This window comes from Corapipo altera, unplaced genomic scaffold (genome assembly GCF_003945725.1).
Source record: "Corapipo altera isolate COAL_440 unplaced genomic scaffold, ASM394572v1 62, whole genome shotgun sequence".
Lineage (NCBI taxonomy): Eukaryota > Metazoa > Chordata > Aves > Passeriformes > Pipridae > Corapipo > Corapipo altera.
In genome coordinates, this window is record NW_020884894.1 from 3,287,023 (window position 1) to 3,312,307 (window position 25,285).

General features: G+C 42.4%; 1 protein-coding gene and 1 non-coding gene across 4 annotated transcripts in view; both read right to left on the reverse strand.

Moving 5' to 3' along the window:
• Positions 1–314: 314 nt before the first annotated feature.
• The window catches only part of AP1G1 (adaptor related protein complex 1 subunit gamma 1), a 40,745-nt gene continuing 15,774 nt past the window's right edge, over positions 315–25,285 (reverse strand). For 2 of the 3 annotated variants that reach the window (XM_027646804.1, XM_027646803.1), the window contains exons 4-24: positions 24,600–24,741; positions 23,265–23,361; positions 22,315–22,391; positions 21,219–21,227; positions 20,071–20,166; positions 19,492–19,572; positions 19,145–19,243; positions 18,683–18,738; positions 17,708–17,821; positions 14,387–14,527; positions 14,046–14,100; positions 12,892–13,014; positions 12,477–12,566; positions 11,845–11,972; positions 11,140–11,244; positions 8,908–9,049; positions 8,218–8,344; positions 7,676–7,771; positions 7,275–7,435; positions 6,385–6,483; positions 315–4,243 (exon numbers count right to left, since the gene is read on the reverse strand). In XM_027646804.1, the coding sequence (XP_027502605.1) occupies positions 4,142–4,243; positions 6,385–6,483; positions 7,275–7,435; positions 7,676–7,771; positions 8,218–8,344; positions 8,908–9,049; positions 11,140–11,244; positions 11,845–11,972; positions 12,477–12,566; positions 12,892–13,014; positions 14,046–14,100; positions 14,387–14,527; positions 17,708–17,821; positions 18,683–18,738; positions 19,145–19,243; positions 19,492–19,572; positions 20,071–20,166; positions 21,219–21,227; positions 22,315–22,391; positions 23,265–23,361; positions 24,600–24,741 (2,140 nt within the window). In that variant the 3' untranslated portion in view covers positions 315–4,141. The remainder of the gene's footprint in view (positions 4,244–6,384; positions 6,484–7,274; positions 7,436–7,675; positions 7,772–8,217; positions 8,345–8,907; positions 9,050–11,139; positions 11,245–11,844; positions 11,973–12,476; positions 12,567–12,891; positions 13,015–14,045; positions 14,101–14,386; positions 14,528–17,707; positions 17,822–18,682; positions 18,739–19,144; positions 19,244–19,491; positions 19,573–20,070; positions 20,167–21,218; positions 21,228–22,314; positions 22,392–23,264; positions 23,362–24,599; positions 24,742–25,285) is intronic. The other variant, XM_027646805.1, reaches the window with a different exon arrangement.
• Positions 16,038–16,124, reverse strand: LOC113949028. The gene has a single exon (XR_003528315.1). It is a non-coding gene; the product is annotated as a small nucleolar RNA SNORD71 (small nucleolar RNA).

Genomic DNA, 25,285 nt, shown 5'->3' on the forward strand with positions numbered 1-25,285 from the left:
ATCATGACCAATGCCCACAGCACACTGCAAATACCAGTGAAAAACATTCCTCTTGTTCAGATCCCAGCACACATTTCTAGCACCTGGACAAGCATTGCTGCTAGTAACTAACTGACACACTCTTTCTCCAGGTGCTATTCTGAACTACCCAAGCGTTTTGCAATTGTCCTCTCATTTTGCTCTCCAAAATTTCCCATGAAGTTTTTCAAATTCTGCCTTTTTTTTTTTTTTGCATCATCTGAACTTGCCATGGCCAAACATCAAGAATCAAAACATCCTATCCCGCTGTACTTGCAGAAAGCAACAAGGCACAGTTTTAAATCATTGAATATTGACTCATTTTATTAGTCACTTCATAATTTGTTTCAACCAAAAGACAATACACACAGCAGAAGTCTAATGCATCCCATGTAAATGTTTACATCCGTTAAGCTCCTCACTCACCTACGACTCAGCATTTACTTAAATTTTTCACATCTCAAAAATAGGTCTCCAGAATTTCAAGTGCCACCAGGCTCCCTGCTCAAATGGCATGTTCTTACTTCAAATTTGGTTGGGTTTGTTAGAGGTTTGTATTTTCATGGGTTTTTTTGTTTGCTTATTTTTTTCTCTATACTGTCAAAGAGGTGGAATTGGGGCTCTATGCAAAATTTAAATTACAACATCAGGAAAGAAAAAGAAATATACAGGAATAGAGTGAAAGTTCAGAGGGAAGTAGTCCAGCAGCTCCTTCCCTCACAGCCTCCAAGTAGAAAATGAACACATAAAAGTGCACCAGCGTCATTGCTGCCGCAGCTCACAGCTGGGACCAGCCTCAGGGAAGGCACTGGCACCTTTCCCAGCTGTTTCAGCATCTTCCAAGTTATAGATCCAAGGTACTGTAAAGGTGGCAGTCCCCTCACTGCTATTGCTTCAATAAGTTGTTCAAGGCCATATTTTGTCCCATCAAAACCTGGATAAAGTCGACTTTAGGACCTTCCCATGTCTCCTCCCCCTTCAGGCCCATTATGGCCACTATTGTTTCTGTCATTTTTTGACTCAAAATACATTCACTTGAAAAAAACAGACATTCAATATCTCCCAGCTCTGAAGTCTTCCATGTAGGTTAGTAAGATTAGCCACGAAGTCTGTATCTTGCTGCCTTTATATTCCCCTTACAGTGAAGCAAGTAAAACGTTGACCAGGCCTGTAAGAATTGTTGCATTCAGCTGGTGGGAAGAGGACTCAGTCTGGGAGTGCCTCAGATGTGTGAGTACTCTCCAGAGGGAAACCCCAGCAGCAGCACAGAGCTTGAGGAGCACACGGGGGTCAAGGAGCAAGCAGCGTTATCTGGGATTGCAGGTACGGGAAGGGGGGAAGCCTGGCCTTCCTTCTGGCAGAATGTCAGCACCCATCCCTTAGTGAGGAGGGGAGAGAGCTCCAAGGACAAGCGGAATGTTTGGCTGCTACAAAAGAGTTCTTCGTAGCCAAGGGGTGGCTTCCTGCAAAACGCATCTCAGGTACACGTGCCACCTCCTCCAGCCCCTATGTGACAAAGTGCCCATTTCCCCAAGCACAGACACGGTGCAAGGGTGGCTGAAGGAGCCAAGAACACAGAAGGAATTCATCCTACAAGCTTACCAGAGACCAACAGCAAACCCCAGCTGCTCTAGGGAAAGAACACAAGCATGACAAGAGGGACAAGAGGGACAAGATACACTGTTCTCAACTCTGCTGCAACAAACTGGCCAGCTGAGAGACCATTTCCTTCTTCCTTCCCATCGAATCTCCCACACCAGTGCTCTTTCCCAGTAAAACCAAAGGGAGAGCAAGGTGAGTTGGCTTTCAGTACAAGTGACCATGTACAATTCTGTGAAGAGAACAGGAGAGCTTATAAGGAGCTTGGGAACCAAGGCAAAGACTTTCCATTAGCTTTCTCTCTGGGACGCCCTCAGAGCTCACTGAAGTACAACTTAACATGGTCAGTCTTCAACACTGAGTTTGAGCTAGTGGGGTGGTGAGTAGCCAGAACTGCAGTGAAAGCAACAAAGTTAAATGCTCAGCACCAGAAATGTACCTTAATTCAGCCATTTCCTGCTAGACTGCCTGTTTCATAATGCTTCTAGATAGAAGCACAGGATCTATCCCACCACTGATAGCCAAGGCATGACCCTACCACAACCCAAAGTTACTTTTAAGGAAATCATACATTATTCTTCTAGATTTTATAACCCCATGCTGATGCCAGTTCTAGTAGAATAAAGGTCTTTGCTAATCCAAAGGTCCAAACCTGTTTAATCAGTAAGGTAGTAAAAATGCCCTCTGAGAGAAGACAAACTTACTCCACCACATGACTGGCACTTATGTCAGTGACAGTCAGTCCTACCTTATATTACTTAATGCAGTTAAAACCAAAGCAGACTGAACAACCTTTAGTGGCCTCCTGTTCCCAATTCAATGGCAGAATAGGTCTTCAATTTTTCCAAAGTACACTGTGTACCACTCTTGCAATACTTTTGGCAAGGACTGGAGCCCAGTATTAGCACTTCTGTGGACACAAAAAGCTGTGTCTAAGTTTGCCATGAGAGCACTCAACGATCACTGTCCGGAAAGCCCTAAAACAGAACTGCAGCAGATGCACCCTACCTTCAGCTTACCAGCACACTCACAGATGAAGATCTAAGATGTATCCTCCCTCTTCCTCCCTGAAGAGCACTGAACATCTGAACAGTTTGTCACACTGTGCTTTATGTCCTACACATGGCCTCTGAAAGACCGCCCCGAACTGCAACACCTCCCAGCAGTTCCACGGGAACATCCTGAACACAGCTTTCCATGAGCTCACAGGGGTGCTGCACCTCACCTCTTTGGATCCAAATACTCAAACAACTGGCTTCCGTTCAAAACACAGTAAAATTACTTTCAGTCTGAACCTGAACTGGCACATTACTCTCCTGAAAGGGGAGCAAGGAGTAAACTACAAGGATCAATTAAGTAACAAAATGGGAAAGGTCTCTTTAAACCGCATGGTCTTTATTTCAGTGCCAATATTACAGATACAACACAAATATCCCAGTCAGAAGTAACTCAAATGGAACCCAGGGGGTCTACAACAGGCTCTGGAAATTAAATTGGGGAGAAGGTCTGGAATAACCAGGAAGAGCAACTTTGCAGCATAGTCTCTGATGACTCTCCCAGCAGGAGCAGAGCCCTTGCCCAAAGACTGATCTACAAAACTGAATGTGTCTTTTCTACCCGTAAACCACAACTAACAGGGTGAAAGACTTTGAAACCGTCTGTGGTAGGAAACCAGCTGCTCCTTGGATCCCTACGTCTCTCATATCTCACTACACTTTCTGGGGAAGCTACAGAAGACTCTGTGGATCTGCATGGCTGTAGCTACTGATAGAAAGAAAGAAAATTCAAGTGTAAGGTCTTCATTTCCAAGTACAGCACCAAACAATTTTACCAGCTCTTGCCAGCACCTCTTTTCCTGCACTGTCCCAGGTTTGCCGATGAACTCCCAAGGCCTCACTTGCTCTTCGTATGCCATCACATAACTAAGAGGTGGGTGTATACAATAATGCACTGAGTAGGTCATAAGAAGCCTCCAGCCCCTTCAGACCTATGGGGTACAAGAAGAAAGAGGCAGGACAGCCTGACATTCCCCAAGTCCCCATCTGAGTCCCAGATGAAAATGCCTGAAGAAATCCAGCTAGAAATGAATGAGAACACGCCTTGCCCATCCCAGGGAAAAAAGACAGCAGAAAGAAGGGGCAACTGCTCACTTGCTGCAGAGAGAAGAAAGTTTCCCTGCTAGAAATTCCAGACTTCTCTTCCAACCAGGCTGTGTTTCTTTTTGAGGGGCCAGGGGAAGGCGGGGGAAGGGGAGAAGGGAATGTTGCTTCTGGCTGTGAATGCATGTGTGAGGGAGTGCACAGTAGCGTCCACAAGCCACCAGCCTCATCAGCGGAGGAGAGGAGATTAGTCTTAACAGATATGCTTCAAAGTCAGCAATCACTTCAGGAAAATTCCTCCTCATCAGCAGGTCTCATCTGTTCCCCATGCCCATGGTGCAGTTTGGGGGATTGCCAAGGATCACAACCTTCTTCCCAGAGTTCTTTTGATTGGGTGGGATGAGAATAAGAATGGTGCCAGAGCCTCACTGCCAAGACTGAGGAGGGAAGTTGTTGACTTCTGCTAGATCCTGCATTGCTGAGCCCTTGTGATTATACGTCAACTTGATCCGCATACGTAGTTGTTGCTACAAGAGAAAAGGGGGAAACAAACACACACACAAAACAAATTCAGGTCTTCCTTATAGGTCAGCGAATCCCACAACATTCATTTCCCCTCCCTTAGCCCATGAATACTCAACACAGACCTTTCCTGACTGCAAGAGCTTGCTGGAAGGACGTGCAGGGTGAGCCATGACACTGCAGATAAATGCTCAGTCTGGTAGGACATTGATTGGTCACTAGTTGTCAGATCAGGTACAAGCTCTTAGAAAAGCTATAGCACAGCTTCTGCCTACATCTCTCTGCACTGGCCCTGCTCTTGCAAGCACTGAGGTCCTTAAATACAAAAGTAACTTAAAATTCCAGTTAACAATAGAAGAAAGCAGGAGGCAGGTCCGTACTCCGCTGCTCTGCACTTGGGCTTGGAGGGAAAGATGGCATTTCCCAAACTGGCTGTCCACTCAACACAGCAGTCTGGAAACTTCAAGTACTGCACAGCTCAGCAGCACTGTGAAGGAAATAGCCTATGAAAGACTGGAAACAAGAGCCTCCAAGCCTTCTGCTGGGAGTAAATGATGGAATAGCTCAGAAGCTGCTTTACGCTGTCATTTGGCTGTCACCCAGATACTAAGTGGCCCTAAAACACAGCATGCTCCAGTCAAGTTCCCTATTCTCCTTACTCTCAAAAAACCCCAAGAAGAAAAGCAAAAAGTCAACCATTTCTGTCTCTTTTCTCCATACCTACACATAAATATGCAAAAGGGATAGCAGAGGGAGGAAAGAAGGACAAGGACTGCTCCAACCAGACTCAGGATAAAGAAGTTATGCTTTATCACTAATAGATCAACATCATTGGTGTCAGTTTTTTGTTTATTTGGTGTTGTTTTGGAAAACTTGCCACCAGTTTCAATCCAGCATAGACACTACTTTGCAGAGTACTTCTGTACTCTGAAGTGTTCCTGGCAGCTGTGGTGTTCCAACAAGGAAACATGCCACTACCCAGCTGTATTTCACTTGGGGGTACCATCTGAGGAGGTTATATTGTGACTTCTGGCACATCACAGGAAAACTCCTAAATCCTCCAAAGTTCAGAAAATAACTTTCACAGTGATCTTTGAAAGGTGCTCTGTGGCACCACAGAGAAACTCTTACCAGATGTATACAAGACAGAGAATAATTAGTCTTATGGCTGAATATAGGCAGAGGTGAGCAGACTACATGGAAATAAGGGGAGATGCATGGAATTCACAAAAACTATGCACTAGAAGACTGCCATTCAGTGAAATCTTGGGCTGAAATTTGTGATTGTGTTCTCACTTGCACATCAGTCTAGCAGCAATACTTTACATCTAGAGCAGTACATAAGTATTTAACTTGCAAAGAACATGATATATTTCTATGAAAAACGTCAGATATTTTAAGTTCTTAGAGTCATTTAAGATCTTAAGGTTGTCCCTCAAAAGAAGAAGCATGTGATCTCAATTTTATTTTTCTTTCTGATGACATCTGAGCACTTGCAAAGCCTCTTAAGGAGGACATCCCTCCCTCCCCTCAAATCTGTTATATTCCAGTCTTGAAGCCTGTCTCTGAAGGCTATTAAACAAATGGAATTATGATTACATCACACCTAAAGATTCTTTCAATCAACTGTTTAAAACTACCCTCATCACATTAAAAACAAACGACACCACTTGAGAAAATAGACAGTTTTGTTAAGAATATGTATCAAGCTACTTTTTGTGTAGCAAACATTTCAAGTAATGTTGCTGCAGATAGCAAGAACAAATGTTGAATATCTTCATATGGCAAGATGCTTGTTTTCCAGACACCACTTTTACCACCTATATAAATACTAGGCTGAGCTCTGGAAAGGCCATCTGAAAACTTCACAACCCCTCCAATGTAAGACTTGAATGAATTCAAGATAGCAAAGCTGTGAATCTGTTTTAGCAGTATAACCAAATAGAAGGCCAGAACCTCCTTTTTTTCCCCAAACCTCTATTTTTCATAACCTTTTCCTAACCCTAACCAAAATGACCATCATGAAAAACACATCATTCACTACCATCACTCCCTACCTCTCATCACAGATGAATCCCTAACTGACTGCCACTAAATGAACAATTCCAAGACAGTATCTTTAATAATTCTTCTTGGAATCACTCACCTTCTGTGGATTCAGGACTTTAATGACCTGTGTGATGGTCCCCGAGTTAAATGCAGGGATGACACTGCTGCTGGGAGACAGGAGCTGCAGCTGGAATGTCTGAAGAAAGGCAAAGAGAAAATTTGGTGCTTAATCAAGTAAGAACATAAAATGACTTGTTTGCACTGGGAGAAAGCAAGGAAAATTAGAACTTCAGGAGGCCCATTCTTTCCTAATACCTTCCTATGGCAGGTATGAAACCAACCTGAATCCAAGGTAGGGGAATACTAATTCCCAGAAGTGAAACTCTCAAAAGTGAATGTATTTTCCCAAATTTGGAGAGCATTCCAGTCACATCCTGCTTCAGCAGTCTGCTCTACTATAAACTAGGCAATATCTGACTCCCATATTTTGTGCTGCAGCTTGAGTGCAAGGGAAGAATTCACTCCTTTAAATGAGGACTGCCACTAATCACCATACGGTGACTCATTCAAATTTTATAAGCAGCTAATAACTTCAAAAGAGTTTCTTTCATGTATTCATAGCTGCAAAGAACACGATATATTTCTTAGAAAATAAGATTAAAGGGAATGATTACCATCTCCAAAATACGTTTTTTGACTCAACATTTTTTTGCGTGCAGTTTAGCAACTTTCCTAGAAAGTGATGATTTTAAAACACTATTTTGTCCAAGCAAAAGTAGTCCAATCTGATAGGAACCTGTGTTCTATTGCATTTACAACATTTACTTTCAGACTAGAAAGAGATGACCAAACTGAGCACTAAGAAATCCTTTTAACAGCTCTCAGCCTTGATTACCTGGCAAGTTTCTGTCTACATGAAAGCACCGCCCAGGGAGTGTTTGCAGCTGGCCCTCTACCTCTCACTGTAGTTGCCCTAAGTGGCTCTACCTTTGGTACTGCAGCTTGGAAAACAAAATCTGTCATATCCAGCTCTGTGCTGTTGGAGGCCTGTATTGTGATTACAGTGACACTGGGGTTCGTGTTCGACCTCTCAAAGGTGAAGTCAATCTTCAGCCCGTTCTTGTTGTATGCAGTAATGGAGGGGATTCCTGTACAAAACAAAAAAGCAGCTGACCTACAGAATCTGGAGATCATTTCAACATCATAGCATGCATTTAATTTACACCAGACATGAACTCTTCTGAAGATTAAACACAGCCCCTTCTACTCCAGTGTCTATGCCACATTTTCAAATCCCCTCCCCCCCCTTTTTTTTTTTACTACCCCTTGTTTCCTCTTCTAGTTGAGTGCTGAGGCACTTCAGGGCAAAGGATTTATATGTCCCTAACCTGCAGCAATATCATTGAAGAGAGGCTGTGATGTGAGTCCATCGAGCAGGAATGGAGGCTGTGCTATCTGGGGTGCAGGGGCAGATACTGGAGAACCTACAAAAAACGTTGAATGATTATTACTCGGCTGTCATGAAATGAGGAATAATTACTCCTTCACCAAAGACTGACCACTGCATATTGTACTTCTTGAAGCTCTACAAAAAAATCTGTGTTGTCACCCTCCCCTTCTCTGCTTTCAAGAACCAGCTCCTCTTGAGCTAGCAGGCATTCAAATGGAATTAATTCTTCACATCTCTCAGTCCTCTCTGGGAAAGGCTCACAGCATTCCCAGACTGAAGTGCAGAAATGCTCAAGTCTCACCAGCTAATCATGCAGAGTCAACCTGGGACTTCACTCCCCAACTCCCACCTGTATGCTAATATGGATCTTGGTAAGAATAAGTGTGTAAACTAGGACTTAAAAGACAATGAAGAACTAGTTCCCTCTCATCGCACCTCAGCATTGAGAATGTGGACTTCTAAGAAATGCAGCCTGCTCACCTGTTAGGTTGAGGTCTCCCAGGAGGTCAAGGAGCTCCCCACCAGCAGAGGCTGGCTTGCTTGTAGGTGCAGTGGGGATTACAGGTGTTATATCACTTCCACCCAATAAGTCCAATAAATCATTTGCCTAATGAGAGAGAGAATGTACTAGTTACATATATTTAACTTTCTACTACTTTCTCTTTTAGTGCAGTGGATTCTACTTTTTCTCAAACTGAAGACCAACAGAGCTGCTGGCCAGTCACAGGGGTTCTTAGTTTCACTGTGATCCCACACCCCACAAGAGATCTTGTTTCCATGCTCATGGGACCACAGAGCTAGAGAAGGAAAGAGCTTGTGCACATGGAGACAGGCTGGGGAATCACAGAACATCCTGAGTTGAAAGGGACCCACAAGGATCATCGAGTCCAACTCTGGAATGAATGGCCCATACTGGGATCAGACCCACGGCCTTGGCATTATTAGCACCATATCCAACACAGCTAATCCAACCCTCTCCTGGGAGGCCCACGATTGACACACCTGTTCTGGACACTAGAGCCATCAGAGCAGAGCCATGATCTATCACCACCAGTCAGAACTAGCAAAGAGGCAGAGAGGGGGAGGGAGATGGTTTCAGTTTACTGTTGGCAGTGGCTAGAGCGTGGTCTGACATGTAGTGGAAGCTCATCCCAAGTCACTTTCAGTTACCTGGTTGGCAGGCTGCAATCCAGAGGGTGGAGGTTTGGTTTCCAGTACTGCTGGCTCTGTCTCTCCGTTGGTCTGTACAATCTCAGTAGGGCCATTTGTGGTGACTTTCTCCATTACTGGCATTCTCTCAAGCAGTGCTGGCCTGAAAGAAGCTGACATAGTTACACTGTGCCATCTTCCTGGATTCCAATCCAAATACTTAAACTTTCAAGAGATGATTTACACAAGGCAACCTGCCTTTTCCTTTGAGCTCCAATGCAGGGAAACAGTAAGATTGCATGACAGCTTGAGGTGGTCAAAGCAATTCCTGGCATTCTGTGCCACTGCATTAGCTGACAGCTAAAAACCAAAGGAGCCCTCCTGTCTCAGGTTTTCCCCCAGCACCTGAGACAGTTTCCACTATGGGGCTAGGATAAAAAATTACATAACTGAGCAATGGTGGATTAGCTGCAGACCTGGGCCACTTGACTGCTCTGTCCCATATGCAGGTGAGTCAGAGTCAGTTCATCTGAGTTATCTTTGCAGAAGGGTTAACCACTTAAAACAGGTGGCAAAGCTGGAAAAGCAGTCACCACGCTCTCATTTAACCAAATTAAGCTTCCAAAGAGATGGACGTTCAGCCTCTGAGATGAATGTCCTGAAATGACACAGAGACTGAAGAAGAGGCATGGGATCCTGAATCCTGACACAGGGAGAGCTAGTCTGCAAATATAAGAAACCCCTTGTAGATTGAGCCATAAAGTGCTGCATGTAACAGGGGCAAGCCACACTGTCTACACATCTTGGGGGTGAAAAGGTGCTCTGGTGCCCATAAACCCAACAATGGGCTACGTTTTTGACCATGAACAGTCTTAATGGGCAGAAACTACTAAACATTGACCTTTACACTGTCATGAGCAGCAGAATACACTGGGGGAAAAAGTACAAATGCTGTCTTGTAAAAGTGAATGAAGTTCACATATATATTCCTGAAGTGCAATGCCTCCCAAAACTGGGAACAGCAAACTTTGCCAAGCTGATGGCCAGACACTGTCAGCTTCAATGATCAGCTCAGATCAAAAGGCCCTCATGCTGGATTTTTCTCAACTCATTCATAGGGCTCCATGGAAGCCCCAGGCAGTTCACATGCTCTTGCTCCTTAATGTGACTCTTCTAAGAACAATTTGAGTTGCTGCATGGATACCACAGGGGGAGAGAAAAGAGGAAGTCACAAGGATGTTGTGTCCTACACATAGTGAATAGGACAGTATCTATGGAAAAATGTGATTGTGAAGAGCCTTTCAAATAAGGTTTAGAAGTCCCTAAAAACACAAGCAATATTTAGTCCAGTGGCACCCATTTTATCTTTCCTCTAAATTCTAAAATTTCATCCGATGGTATCTTAAGGAAAGTTTTCAAGGGTGGATGAAGTTAATCCCCAGCAAATCTCCTCCAATCTTATGATCCTCACTGAATAGAACAATCTGTGGTGCTCCTAGGTATCAACAATTAACTACTGCACATAGCAGATTAATGACTATTCTGCAAAAAACTAACAGTTTTAGTTACTGTGACAAACCAAGGCTTTAACTGCTTCATAGAAAACCAATCACTCGTGCAAGACAATTATGAATGGAGACCTTTGAATGATACGGTGTAAGAAGGTTACCATGCTCACTAATTGTAAAACAGGGATGTTGAGTGGTGCAGTGAAATAGCATGCCTTTCCATGCAGAATTTGAGATTTAAAACAGATACTACAAGAAGATACAGTAAATGAAAAAGATGTTCTAAAAAACTGAAAAGTATTGATAGTTGGAAGAACTACTACTAGTTCAGAAAACAGCTTAGGAGGACAGGTCAATGCATCTCTCCATCTTTATTGCAAAGGCACTTTAAGATCAGTTTGAACCTAATGACTCCAGTAACGCTAGCACTGTAGAAGCTACCTGCAGGTATTAACTCACCTAGGAAATTTAAGATTCAACACCTAGAAGTAAAAATTGGTCAAGTTCAGGCTCAAAGCAGGACAAATGTTTTGGCAGAGAAAGTCTCTGATCACAGAACAATATCACAGGGTACATTAAGTCCTTAAAACACTCACTAACCCTATAGATGGGGAAGGGATTCTAGTTCCCCTGTAAACCTACCAAAATCACCAGACAAAGCTCTCAAAGCCCAGAGTGTCATCAACAGGAGATCAGCACACATTATAATGATCCTTTTCAAACACCAAAACTCATCAGTACTTACCTCATGTGATCATATTTCTTGAAAAGTGCATTATACTCCACGGCTCTCTGCTGCAGCTCCACATCGATGCTGCTGCCGTAGATGGAAACTACCTTCTTAATGCGACTGTTGGGGCAGGGGGAACAAACAAACACACCATGGAATTATCAGCAATAACCGAGGGATTAGCATGTGTCATCCTGAAGATGCTACTTGGCCTCTGCTCAACACAAGTCCCCTGTAACTCATGTAACACAGCAGACCCTGGAGTATCCATGCAACATCCGTATCTGAACTGTCCTCTCACAACAGCATCAGCAGGTGACTAACACACCACCTTAAGGTACAGCATAAAAAAGCTCAACTACCCACACCAAGGAGCCTCCAAGAGGAAACAAGGCTATTTTTCTCCTCATCATCCGAAAAAGGAACTGGAAAGAACAGCCCACTGAAAGTAAGGACTTCTCTTTCCCATAAGGAGTTTTCAAGAAATGGCAACATGGATTAAGTCCCATATAGTAGAGGACATCCATAGAGAAAACAGTACAAACAGCAGACATCTTCCATTCAGTGAGCAAAGGAGGACTCTAAAAGCCAACAAATAACAGGATGACTCTTGTAACCCATGGAAGCAGAACATATTCAAGGAATACTCCTACTGAAGACAACTGATGCCAGCATATTTGCAACAAAGCCCTGTGCAGTACACCACCAATGAGAACTCACTTGACAGTGCAGGTGAACCTTGTGGAAAGCTTCATGATGGCAGTGAGAGCATAGCCTCGTGTCACAGATGCAGACATATTAGATATCAGGACGCTTTCTAAAATATCAAGAACTTCATCCTCTGTTACCTGAAAAGGTACAGAGAGGTTAGGCTGAGACAGAGAGGAGCTTTGCAGCAAGCCTGCCAGAGCATACTGTAAAAACCTGTCTCTTGCTTAATGGCCATGTCACACCTCCTCTGCAACTCTGAGCCCGTAGCGTTATGTTCAAAGCGTGTGAGACAGATGCATCCAGGTGGAGATCTCATGGTACAAATTTTAAAATACAGTTCCTGTTCCACACATATAAGGGCAGGTTTATCACCAAAATACACAGCTAAGACCCTGGCAGACTCCTTGCAAGGCAGGTTAGCACCGAAACCACACCATTCTGCCAACTGCAGCGGCACTCCACACAGCCAGTGTTTACACAGTCCATGCCTGCAGCAGGGGAAGGAGATTCCTGCCCAGAGTCCATCACCATCACAGACATTAATGCTAAGGAATTGTTGCAAGCATTCCCCTCACATAGCCAGCATCAAGCAGCTCCAGCCTCAGCCAGGGATACCATTGCTGTTCTTTCCCAAGCTATACCTGTATTGGTTCCTCCTCTTCACACTGACCGGACACCAGAAGATCTCCATACTCTCCTATGCACCAGGAGGCCACTTGCACCAGGGGTTGCTGTTGGAAGAAAAACCAGAGAAGCCTCAGAGATAAATGGATGCCTGTATGATAAATTAAACCACCTTCATTTCCAAGAGCAAGCTTAGTCTTCCTCCCAGTGAAGTTCTCCACAGCAGAAAAAAGAGGAATGTTTGATTTGATCAAGAATTCTGTAAGAGAATTGAAGAAACTAAAAATGTGAACTTATAGAAAACATGCCTTCTCTGCAATCTGTCCCTTGGAGCCAGACAGAGTGGTGTTGGCTTACCCCGAGATGCTTAGTAAACATGCATATTTATTGCAGTACAACAAGGAAACTGAAGCTGGCCATGTTTGGTTTTACCTGAGAGTAATCTCCAAGGATGGCTTTGTAGAGTCTCTGCACAGTGTAGGCATGCATCTCCACACTATTGGTTATTAGCTGGATCAGATTGGGAACAGCATCATCACGAACATAACTTCCTGCCTGCAAGAACAATTGTTAGGTTTTACTATTCACCTTCTCAGTAACACCCAGCAGCTGCTGCTACCTTTCAAAAAACCACCTGATGTGCATGGAAACAAAAATCAGCCTTCTGATCTGTGAGCACTTTATGGTTGATTTTGAGCAGGCTCAGAGAGGCAGAAGTACAGGACAGCATATTTACCAATGAACAAAACTGTACCCAGAGAAATCCATACTATAGATACCCTGAAATTGCAAGAGGTTATAATACAAGGTTTCTCTAGCAGTCAAGAAAAGGAAGTTACTTTATTGAATGAGGTCATCTGAGAGCAATTCTCACAGCCAACCTTCTAATGGAAATCGATTCTCAGTTCAGAGGAATCTACTTTTCTCTGTTTCAGGGTGGCAAAACAGCACACAAGCCAGACTCCCTTCTTGATGAGCTTCTCAAATTTGAACACAAATACTGATAAATCTCTTCCCACTCCTTTGCCTGAGGGAACACACTGTCTTACCCAAGTTATCAAGATCTCTTCCAAAGTATTGTTTGCCAAAACAATACTCCAGCTCCACCTCAGCTATGATGTTTATAAATAAAGTAGGTAAAGAGTAATAATTAAACACAAAGAGGAGGACCTGAAGTTTCATTAATAAGCTTTGATAAACTCAGAATAATTCCAAGAAACTGCTTCACCCCCTTTCTCTTTGCAAGTCACTTAAAGCTGCATTCACTCTCCTCTGAAAGCACTATATACTGAAATCAGACAGCACAAGAGCTGTCCTAACTTAGAAGCTAATGTGACTACTGCAGGAGAAATCCTCTGCTACACACTCTTATTCTTGGGTGTTTCTGAAATCATACATTTCCTCTAAAAAACCACTCAGCCATATTTACTGAGCTTACATATTTCTGACTGGCTGCCTTGGGTCACTATCATAAGTGCACTTCCTCTGTGTTTATTATCCACCGGCCTTTATAGCCATCTCCAGCTTGATGAAGAGTAACTTCCTAAAGAATTAAGAAAATTTTATGGAGAGGCAATCTCACTTACCGTTGTTAAGACTCTCATAATCGTGTCTATGTGCCAGCGCTTGGAAGGAGCATATCTGACAAAATTAAGAAAACAAGTTGGAGCAATAACTGCCAGCCTTCAACACCAGCAAGAAAACCATCATCATCAGAACATCTCCCCTCAGTTATTTCCTAGCCCACTGCTTCCTGAGGGGGGGACACCAACACTAGTGTATCCTGTTCCTCAGAGTGGGCTACAACTGATAAACCACCCACAGATCAAACTCTCTTGGGGAGTGGGGAGGGGAAGGAACAATATACAAGATGCTCACAATTCTGAGGATGTACCAAAAATTAATAGCAAGTAAAATGACTCCATACTTTTCAGCTGCAAGAAATATTCCAGATGCACAGTCTGCTTTGAACTCTGGCTCACAGGAATCTAGAAAATACAGCAACTCCTTCATCATTCCACGGACATTGTTCCCATTAACAAGAGCAAAACTCAGTTCCATTGCACGCCTAGGGCAAGAGACAGAAAACCAATCAAGTATCTTCACCTAGTGAAGGAAGAAAAAACCCCACAAACCACAAGTTCAGCTACAAAAACAAAGTTGCCTTTTAATTAAGAAGAGAGCAATATTTATTGATTCTGTGGGAATAGCCTTTCACACTAAATGTGCCAGTATTTTCCTGTTCACAGGCAGACAATAAACATCCACCCTCCAAAAAACTAAGAGGGTGCGGAGCATTCTAGAAACATCTATCCATGTGTCCTTAAGGCTGGTGATATCTTTCAGCAACCAGAGTCCATCAGCATTAAACTCTGACTGTCCAAGTGTTTGTAATCACTTGCTGGTCACTTCTGACACACAAGTGCAACAACTAATCCATGTTATAACATGCTTTCTCCCTGTTTCCAACTCCATATATTAGAGATTCATATACAGTAGAGATTTAAAGCATTAATTAATAAGCTTTACTGTACACTGTTGGATAGACTATGTAAGATTTCTAGAACCCAAAGCTACCCCGGTGCTCCATTCATTCCTCCTCCCTACAGATAGGCTGACACCACAACTAGTCAAGAGTACCAGCTCCCTGCTGTTCCTTCTGGTGCACATCCAGAGCTCAGAGGCTATTCCTTGGCCTTTCTACTTGAAGCTTCTGTAGTTGATTCTAGCACAGGTCTCTCATTCTTCTGACATTTTTTGAATGAAGACTACTACTTTCAAAAGTAGATTCATTTCTGCATAACTTTGCAATAGTTAAATTAAAATGCATTAAAGCAGGCTCACTAAACAACCCTGTCTGATCTTTAAAATGGTATTGGACACAAAGCACTTGTTCTCAAGAATCTGAGAACATCTAGACAGCACTGTTTCTCAACATCTTCCTAGTTATTACTGTAATAAGGATTTCTACAGAATGGTGAATTGTAAATGTGTTACTTTGCCTTTTACCCAACTAATACCCAGGGACTGAGAAAACACAGAGGTGTTCAGACTTAGGGTGGAAATATTTAACTAAATTGTTACCTTTTAACATTTAAATATGTGTCTAGTTGATGACCTAGACCATTATTAGAATTACTTCCATCCCTCCAACTGGTTCCCAACTCCTTGCACCGGACCATACTGGGTTACATATTTATGTTTAAATTTTCAGTCACATTACAGCAGATATAGCAACACTGCAAGTGCACAGGAGTACACTGTAATCTTAGTACCAGGCATTTACCTCAGCATGTATTTCTTACCTTCAGTCATATTACATGTTTCATTTCTGTCATGAAGCTCTTAATCATGTAGTTTGATCATATTAAGCAGACAAAAAGACTTGAATTAAATAGCAAAGCCATTCTGAATTATACTACATGGACCAAAGACACACTGCAACAGTTACATGAGAAGACACCATGCTTCAGATAATCAAAACCAGGGATCATGTCTTTCCCTCAAGTCCCAGCCCTTGGAACTTGCTACCTGGGGACTCTGACACACATGCAGTCAATATATTGCTTCAGTGAAGAAGTGCATTGTCAGCAGCACAAGTGTCAGCATGGCAACATCGTGCTCTGCTGATGGATCACTCAAAGGCTTCATCCTCCAACAGCACTCAGACATGAAGCTCAGTTGTATTTTCCCAGCAGGCATCAATAAAATGGTTTTGTTGCCTTCTATTCAAAACTTTGATGGGGTTTTGCTGTTCTACAGCCTAGCCCTCTACTGAGTCTGGTACCAAACAGCAACAGCAACCAGACTTGCTCAGCATTTAAGATACAAATTTGTGTTTTGGCATAGATTGCAACTGTAAAAACAGATTACATGATATCCATTACACAACAGTTTAAACTAAGTTTCAGAAGCAAGACAAATCCACTTTCTTCCCTATTCTTTACCTATTAGACTGAGTAGATTTTTTAAAAAATCTATCTCTGATTCAAAGATGGGCATAAATTTGAAGAATGCCTATAAGAACAAGTATCTATAGGGTATCTGATCAGTCTGAGCAGATGGAAAAAGGAGGTTGAGCAATTTTTAAGGTATATTTTGAAGGTATATGATGTGATGAAAGCTTAATGAAATTGTGGCCTGTAGCAGCGATTCCACAAATGCAACAGGGGTGCCACTGTCCCTATCACTGCATGTTGTATACTGTACTGAGCTCAGACCCTCTTTGTAACCCAGTTACAGAAAGAATAATGATGAGGAAGAAAGTTCTGAAAGAAAGAACTAGGAATTGACAGGCTGAAAGACTCAATTTAGAAGAGCAGCATTCCACACAGGCAGGGCAAAAGTTTCTATGAGAGACTGACAGAAACAGGAGAAAGGTACTATCATGAGTAAAAGGAACATAACTGAAGTAATGAGAATCACAGAATTACAGAATATGCTGAGTTGGAAAGCACCCACAAGGATCATCAAATCCAACTCCTGGCCCTGCATAGGACCATCCCCAAGAGTTACACCACATGCCTGAGAGTATCATCCAAATGCTTCTTGATCTCTGTCAGGCTTGGTGCTGTGATCACTGTCCCAGAGAGCCTGTTCCACTGCCCAACCACCCTCTGGGTGAAGAAACAGAGGAAGAAGCTAAGACTGAGTATATGACAAAAAGTATTTCTGTAGTGAAAAGTAAGATAGCAACCTTTCCCACTGCCCAGAGAAGCAGCAACATAACACTATTTAAATGACAAATGAACACAAAGAACGATAAAAGGATATGATAACTGTAAGCAGTTTGTAAGCAAATTGTTTGAACAATCAAGTTTAGTCTCAATTCTACCACTGCCTAATCCATTTAATCTAGAATACATTATTTGGATGACTTAACACTGTTTCATGACAACATGGCACTGCCTGTTCTTCTGGGAAAGAAAAACACGGTGGAACACATCAGAGTAGATTTGATCAGGATCATACTGTACAGAGGCTTTCCATCTCACTGAGAGCATACAAATCTGAACTCCAATGAGATTCCATTTTGGAAAAATTCAGGCAAACAAATTTTTTTTTCCCCGTGAAATGTAACAGCAGCTTTCCAAAGAAGGAAACACCTTCATTACCTTCTTTGAACTACAAACCATACTATATCTTCATACTCGTCTCACTAATGGATTATCATCATTTTCCCCTATGCCCTGCTCACCTTCCATAGACTGTCAACCTCGAGAGTCTATTGCACTGAGACTTCGATTACCTTTTAATGGAGACATCCAGATCCTTCAGGCAGTCCACAATGGTGCTTCTGTGTCGCTGTACTGCATTATGGTCTGTCTGCACCGTTTTCAACAACGACGTCAGAGCTACATATCTGCGACAAGGACACACAGTCATCAGTAGCTGACAGCAGCCATTTGATTTCTGTGCACAGACACTGCCCCTGCCCCAAACTTGGTCTTATTTTCCAACAGAACAGGATTCTCTTGTACTCAGTAACAAATGGAAATCCTCCAGGGGACTGCCTGGCCTGTCTTCACAGGTGAGTTACCACACTAAGCTGTAACGTGCCTAACAACACCCCACTGCCCAGACAAGCACCTGCTCCAGTTCCTGGGCTCAGATCAGCTGTCCAGCCTTCAAAACGATTTTGAAAAATAGGGCAATTAAAGATTAGACATCCATGGATCTTACACTCAAACTAGCACAGTCACAATTCCCACAGCCAAAGTCTGTGACCCATATCATGATTTGCCATATCCAACTGCCTGTAGAGATGGGACTCAATTCTAGCAGTTACAGCAATTCCATGTCCAGGTTAAGAGTGACCAGAGCGCAACTGAACTCCCCTGTTTCCACCAGCACACAATCAGTCTTTGCCTAATTTGTCAGATCTCCAATGCCATCTCCAATTTGAATTGCACCACAGACTACTTGGGACAACGTGGGGGATTCACAGGTTATCGGAAAAAAAGGTGGACCTGATTAAAAATCACACATTAAGAATTAGATCATACACCCAGGCTTATCAACTGAGAAGGGCAGGGCCACAGTAAAGATTTTCACAGAGAAAAGAATGCATCAAGAAAGCAGCAAGCTTGACAGCCACACTAATCCCAACAGCAGCGATCCCAACAGGGTCTCCTGTAAAGCTCCACCTCAGCATCATCTTTATGTAATTGCTTCTCACACATTTTAAACTGGGTGTTGTCAAAACATGCTTTGTACAACTTACCTAATATTTTTGTCGTTGTTTAATAAGAAACGGCCTAGGATGTTAATGGCTAAGACCTGCAGAAAGAGTTAGGGAAGGTCAGTGATCTAAAAAGGCTGCTGGTCATCTGCATTGTTTCACGATGATCTCAAAGGCAACATGTTAAAACTATCATTGTGGTTCTTAGCCAAAAAGAACTCCAAGAGCTGCCTAAGCAGAGGAAAAGCTAAGAAACACAAGCACAGGCTCTCACCTGCACTCAAGGAAACACAGTCTGCAGGAAGTTTTGCTTTTTAATTTTTGTTATTAAAAAAAACCCCAAAACCAGAACCAAACACCACTTTCTGAAAAGGCTACAGTCTTATCTAGAGTCAACTGCAGAGCTGTGTTTGGGTGAAACAACCTTGCTTCACACCCTCCAAACAAATTACTCTAACACACAATCCTAGGAAAAAAACAAAGGCCATAGCAAAGGCAACTTACTCTCAGGCCACTCTCAGATTTTATGTCCATAATAGTCAGCACAGTTTCATATAGAATGGCATTTCCCACATTTTTACTTGTTTCTGTGTTAGTGGCAACCTGGAGAAAGGAAACAAAATAAGCAACTCCAACACATGCAAAGCAGATCCCCTTCGTGCTGCTGTGCAGAACAAGCACTGAAAGTAACTAATCCCTAGCAAACAGCATCACACTTGTGAGCACGCATCTCTTTCAGCAAAATTCCACCCACCATGACAAGCAGCTGTATCCTCCCCAGAGCTGCTGAATCCAAATTATTAAAAAACCAAGAGAGAGTTTAAACCACTCGTCAACCTTTCAGACCTCACCTGTGCAAGTATATCATTCATTGCTTCACTAGAATCATCATCATTTCTCCCTAAAATTCTTAGTAACCGCAGGATTCGTACCTATTTGACAAAAAAAAGGAAAGAAAAGCTCATTGGACGGCAGTGTTTAACATGGGTCATGAAATGCCCAGTACACTTTAAGAGGAGTGGCAAAGAAGCAAAACAAGCTGCTGATTTCCATTCTTAAGCAAAATGCTTATCCTGAGTAAGACCTTTATCAATAAGAACATGCTTATGCTGTGCTCATTTTCTTCCCACTAGCCAGAACTGTTCAGGGCTCCCTCACTACCAGGCACAGCCTTGCAAGACCAATACATGCTGCTGCTTCTCTCTTCTGTCACATGATATGGGTGGGGTAAGGCACTACAACTGCTGGTTAAACTAAGGCAGGTGTCTTTCACTAGGGCGGATGGAAGAGCATTTTCACAATCAGCTCTAACGAAGTCACAAAAATCTTAAAATCAAAACAGCTGCCCTGAGATCGCCACCTCATCACACCTAAAGCTCAAAACACAGTACTAGAATTAAAGCTATCAGTCACTTTGCATCAGTTCTTACCTGCAAAAAGGGGTCACTGATCCCAGACACATCATGCTCTGGTGAATATCCAGACATGATAAGGTTCTTCAGAATACGAACTAACTGGGGAACAAGCTGTGAAGAAGAGAGTTGTTCTATTAGAGTGCTGTTCTTTCCCCAACCCCAGCGCTGAAGCACAGGTCCAAGAACAAATCTTGCATTTGAAAGCAAGTCAGTCTGGATTCTTCCACAAAGTTCAACCTGCACAGCTAGAGCTGATGCTATATGAATACTTACAGCTTAGCTAGGGCACAACTAGATACAGTTAAGCTGGAACTGGAGCACCATATTGTATCTTTAAAGTACTAAATCTACACTTGTGGTACAGTGCAAGAAGGAAACCAGCTGAGATTCCCCATCGTCTCTTTTTGTTCCTATCTTTGCTCTTCAGGACATACATACTGCTCTGAAAACATGCATTTAACTAAACACACAAACAAAAGCAACCCTGAATTTCCTATATCTGCCTTAAAGAGGAAATCAAAAGGTGCTGCAACATTTTCCCCCAAGACAAAGACAAGCAGAGCATTTCTAGAACCCTGATAAACATTTTCTTTGCCTTCCAACATGCAAGAGTTATCAGGACTGAGGACAAACAGAGAGAAACATTACAGCCCTGGAGATCAGTTGAGGGCTGCCCCCCTATCTTCTGGAGTACAAATTATACCCATGAAGAATATCAGCACTGCAGCTGGACTTGGTAGCTCTTTTTAGCACAGTAAGGCTCTACAGCCTCTTAGAGGCAGCTAAATACCTGTCTGTCCTGCTCCCTTTTGGGAATCACCCAAAGTTGCCCCATGATTCAGGCAAAACACAAAGCCAAGTTTGTGAAATGAAGAAAGTCCAGGGCTACAGCTTGTATAGGCACAAAAAAATTCCCTGAAGTATTCCTCAAAAGAGAGAGAGAGAGGCTGACGATTGGAGAAGGCCACAACTGAGATTCAGGGCTGCCATGGGTCTAGAGGTTTAAGTGACAAGATCAGCATACAAAGAGCATTAGACAAGTACAGTTGATCTAAGCATGCAGCATCAATCACAAATGTGTCATTAACAGGCACTGCCTCACAAGGGACAAACATCTACAGATTCAAGGCAAACATGCACCATCTAGAAAAATTAACTCTTACCTTTTCATTCTAACTCAGCAGGATTCCAAACAGACAAAAGGGACAAAATAGACAAAGCAAGCATTAGGCACAGGTCAATGTTGCACCATTCAGAGCATAAACAACCATAAGAAATAGCTAGAAACAATGTACCTAGTAACTAAATTTTGTGGACTCAGCTCTTCCTTCTTTTCCCATATCTATCATCTTAACTGAGCATTAGTAGCAGAGATGGTACCTGCAAAATGAACCTCATCCAAGTTTCATTCCTGCTTAGATATATGCAATCAGGGCAAGGGAAAATGCACCAAAGGATGCACAGTTTGAAATTCCTAATGATACAGACAAGCCAAGAAGAACAGTAAACTGGGCATGCAAATAAATAAACACCCTTAAGACTTTTCAGAGGAGCAAATGGCCAGTTCTGTTCTACCAGCTTTGTTCAGTTTCTCTTTCTTTGACCAAGAAGTCAAAATGACAATAGAGGCAATTTTCAGATGCCCTTCTATTGGTAGTCCTTCACATGGCAATAATATTCTCAGCAAATTATAGCAAAAAATGAAGTCTGGAGGGTGGTGGGAAGCAAACATTCCTAACCAGAGGAGGAAGAGTGACACTGACTCTCAAACCCTTAAGTTAAAATGGAAAATGATGTAGTACAGCCTGAACCAGGCATGAGGTATCTATAGCACTCCCATGGGTATTTTTGACCTGAGTTTATACAATTGTGTGGCTGTGGTTCAGGCATTCAAGTATTGGCATAAGCTTTGGTTTTTCATCTTTGTCTCTTTATGTTTGTTACATTTGTGATTATAGTGTCACTATGCAATTAGATACAAAGACTGGAAAAAACCCTAAGGGACCATCAAAGGCAACACTTCAAATCTAAGTTTAGGATGTTTTATACTGCACAATCTTAAGACTGATGTTCTGTAATTTACCCAACTTACTGAAGATTAGGCTAGATACACACAAGATTCACACATTTAATACTTTTTAAAAAAATTTAGATAACTGTAAACAGACAGTATCATTAAAGTCTACACCCAAAGAGTTTTAAGGATTTTATTAAAAGGCCATGAGTATTAGTTCTGCAATATTACCAGTTCACACTTACCTTTCTAAAGTGTGCAAGCATGTCTGGGCTTCTCTCACACATCTCTGTGAGAAGGACAACTGATGTGTGAAGAACTCCTAAATGTGAGATGGGGAAAAGAAAAATGTATCTACATTTAACATAACTCCATTGGCTCCAGACAGAAAACAAAGATCATAAGAAAACAGAAGGAAATCATTAAAAAAATACTATTCTTGAATTCAATGTATCTACCACTAAAGATATTTGTGATTGCAGCCGTGCCCAAGGGGAGGCAGACAGCAATGTGCTCATGTCTTAGATCTGTAGCTAAAGGCCAAAGGAGGAGAGAAACTGGACTTGCTCTGCAGAAATTTCCATAAACTAAACATACAGTAACAGACATAGTTGGGCTACATGATCCCTAAGGACCCTTCTAAATCCTACCACTCTGCAATTCTGTACAAACAAAAGACTCCAGAAGGACAATATGTGTCAATGGCATTGTGGATGTTAGGTTTCTCATACTTCCTGATTTTCTCTTCTGATTCAGGTAGCCTAGCTGACCTTATGTGACCTGGACTGGGAATTCCTCAGACAGTCTCAGAACTCCATCTAGAGAAAGACTACACCAAAAAAAAAAAAAAAAAACACAAACACACCAAACCTAAAAATTGCACTTTAGAATCACTTTAGGTAGTATATTGGATAAAAATCCCAAACTTTCTCATTTCACCCACTACTCTGAAGTGTATCAAAACACAGTGAGAGAGTTCCTTTTGTCACCTATGCCATGTAAAAGTCCTGCTGACTAGCAGAGTCCTACACATCCCTTCCTTCTGAAAGACATTTGTTTTCACTGCATAGAAATGGGAAGAAACAAATCATGCAAACAGATCTCAAAAGTTCCCTCCAAACTAAAGGCTTAAGTAGCGAGTGCACCATCCTGTAGAGAATGGTCTACCCTTCCTAAGTACTCTCTCAGCTATTACCATGGTTCTTCTCATTCAGCAAGTTTTTGGTGGCTGGCAGGAACATCTCCATGAGTTCAGGCACCTTTCTGATGACATGAACAGCACACAGGGCTGCCTGGATAGGAAAAACACCTCGGTTAGTACACACTGCAGTGACAACAATACCCATTCTGAGAACATCTGTCACAGTGGGAACTATCACAGACTTCACGATACACAGAGGCCTGGAAAGTTTATGGTTAATTTTTTCACTGAACAGCATCACAGAAAAATGTTCAATAAAACTACCATGAATTGGGGTGCGGGAGCACTGAGCTACAAGCTAACACTCCCACTAGCAATGGTTCACTTCTACACTGTTCACGTCACAAGTTCTACTGTCTGCAAAGCAACTCTGCCTTTAACAGGGCTACTTCAGCCTGTCCTCCTATTGCTAGGGAGGAGAAAGTGCATTGGAAGCAAATAATTAAACATGTCAAATTATGGCTCATTTACTTTCCCTTGACTATCATCTCCTTCCCCACAAAATAACTTCCTCCTGCAGGTGATGGGTGCTACGAGAAACAAAAGTGTACTTTCAGGGGTTTTTTGGAGAAAAGAAAAAAAGCAGCCTTTTTTTTCTAGGATGCCAAAGCAACAGGAAAAACTATTCTTTGCAGCTGCTTGAGAATTGCACTAAGGGCCTCTTCCCAGAATACAACAATACCTCTTAGCTTTGCTTTCTCTCCAATCTCTCTCTAGATCCAGCACTAGACAAAGAAGTAACAGTGCACCTCTTCCTAAATCTTACAGCTCCACACTCTTCCCAAAATTTATCAGTAAACAAATCTAGAAGGAGGGTGATCACACTCTGCAGATGTTATGGCACATTTGCTGCAGAAACAAGAATATTTGTGTTTTCACATTTCAAGATCTTAACCTTTCTAGCTCTCTTACTACTGTCACCACCATCATCAACAGAAGACACCAAATAGGTCCAAATCTTCAGATACCGGTCTGCACTGCTAATAATTAAAGTTTCTCTGGACATATCTGTCAAGAAATAAAACTGATGACCATGAGTTTGGGGCTAATGTCTGTGGAGGGTCAGGTGTTCACATTACCATCAATAACTTTAGGATAGAGAGTACAGAAATACAAACAACTGCCTCACCCATTGGAGGCCTGTCTTTTAGAGGCTTACACACATTCCTGCTATCAACAGACAGGGAGTGTTGAGCTCTGTCTTGCACAATGGGAAAATATTCAGCCACTGTCATCTCAGCCATCTAATATTCCAGATATTACCAGGGTATTCCATCAATCTTGCCTTTTAATCCACATAACAAAGTATTCAAAAGTTTTCTGAAGTACCTTCTTCCTCAGGTAGGAGTTGGAAGTTTTGAGGAGCTTTTCCACCTCTCCTGCAAGGTCTCTGCACATTTCTGAGGAGCCCATGCAGCCAAGAGTACAGAGTGCCAGCCCCTGCACATACTGTGTGCTGTGATTAAGGTCACTGTAAAGGAGAACAAAAAAAAAAAGTCAATCAGTATGCACACAGAGAAACAGAACAACACACAAAAAAAGGCATCTATAGCTACAGTCACCTAACCAGCTGCACACATGGCCCAAAAGAACCTTCCAGATTCTCAGCTATGTGGGAGCACAATTTGGGAACAATAGCAGCTTTGAGTGCATGTATCACAGGGTTTGCTACTACTTCTACTTAGAATCCTCAATTAAAAAGATAAAATACTTGGTTCAACTATCAGGTGGGTATCCAGGGATTGAGCTGAGAAGAAGGAAGACCACATAGAATTCCATTAAAACTTCTAAAACCAAAACATTGTATTTTGGAACTTGAGTGCAGAAAAGAAGTTAACGTGAAGTACAGACCTGCAGTGACTCTGTGGGCTGTCCCAGATGAAAGATGTTCTAGGACAGACTTTAGTTTCTGCATTTACAAACCAAACAGGATAGAAGAATCTACGTAAAAGTATCCTCTATCCTGACCAAAAGCCACAAACCCCACCACTCACACACCTTGAAAATAAACCATA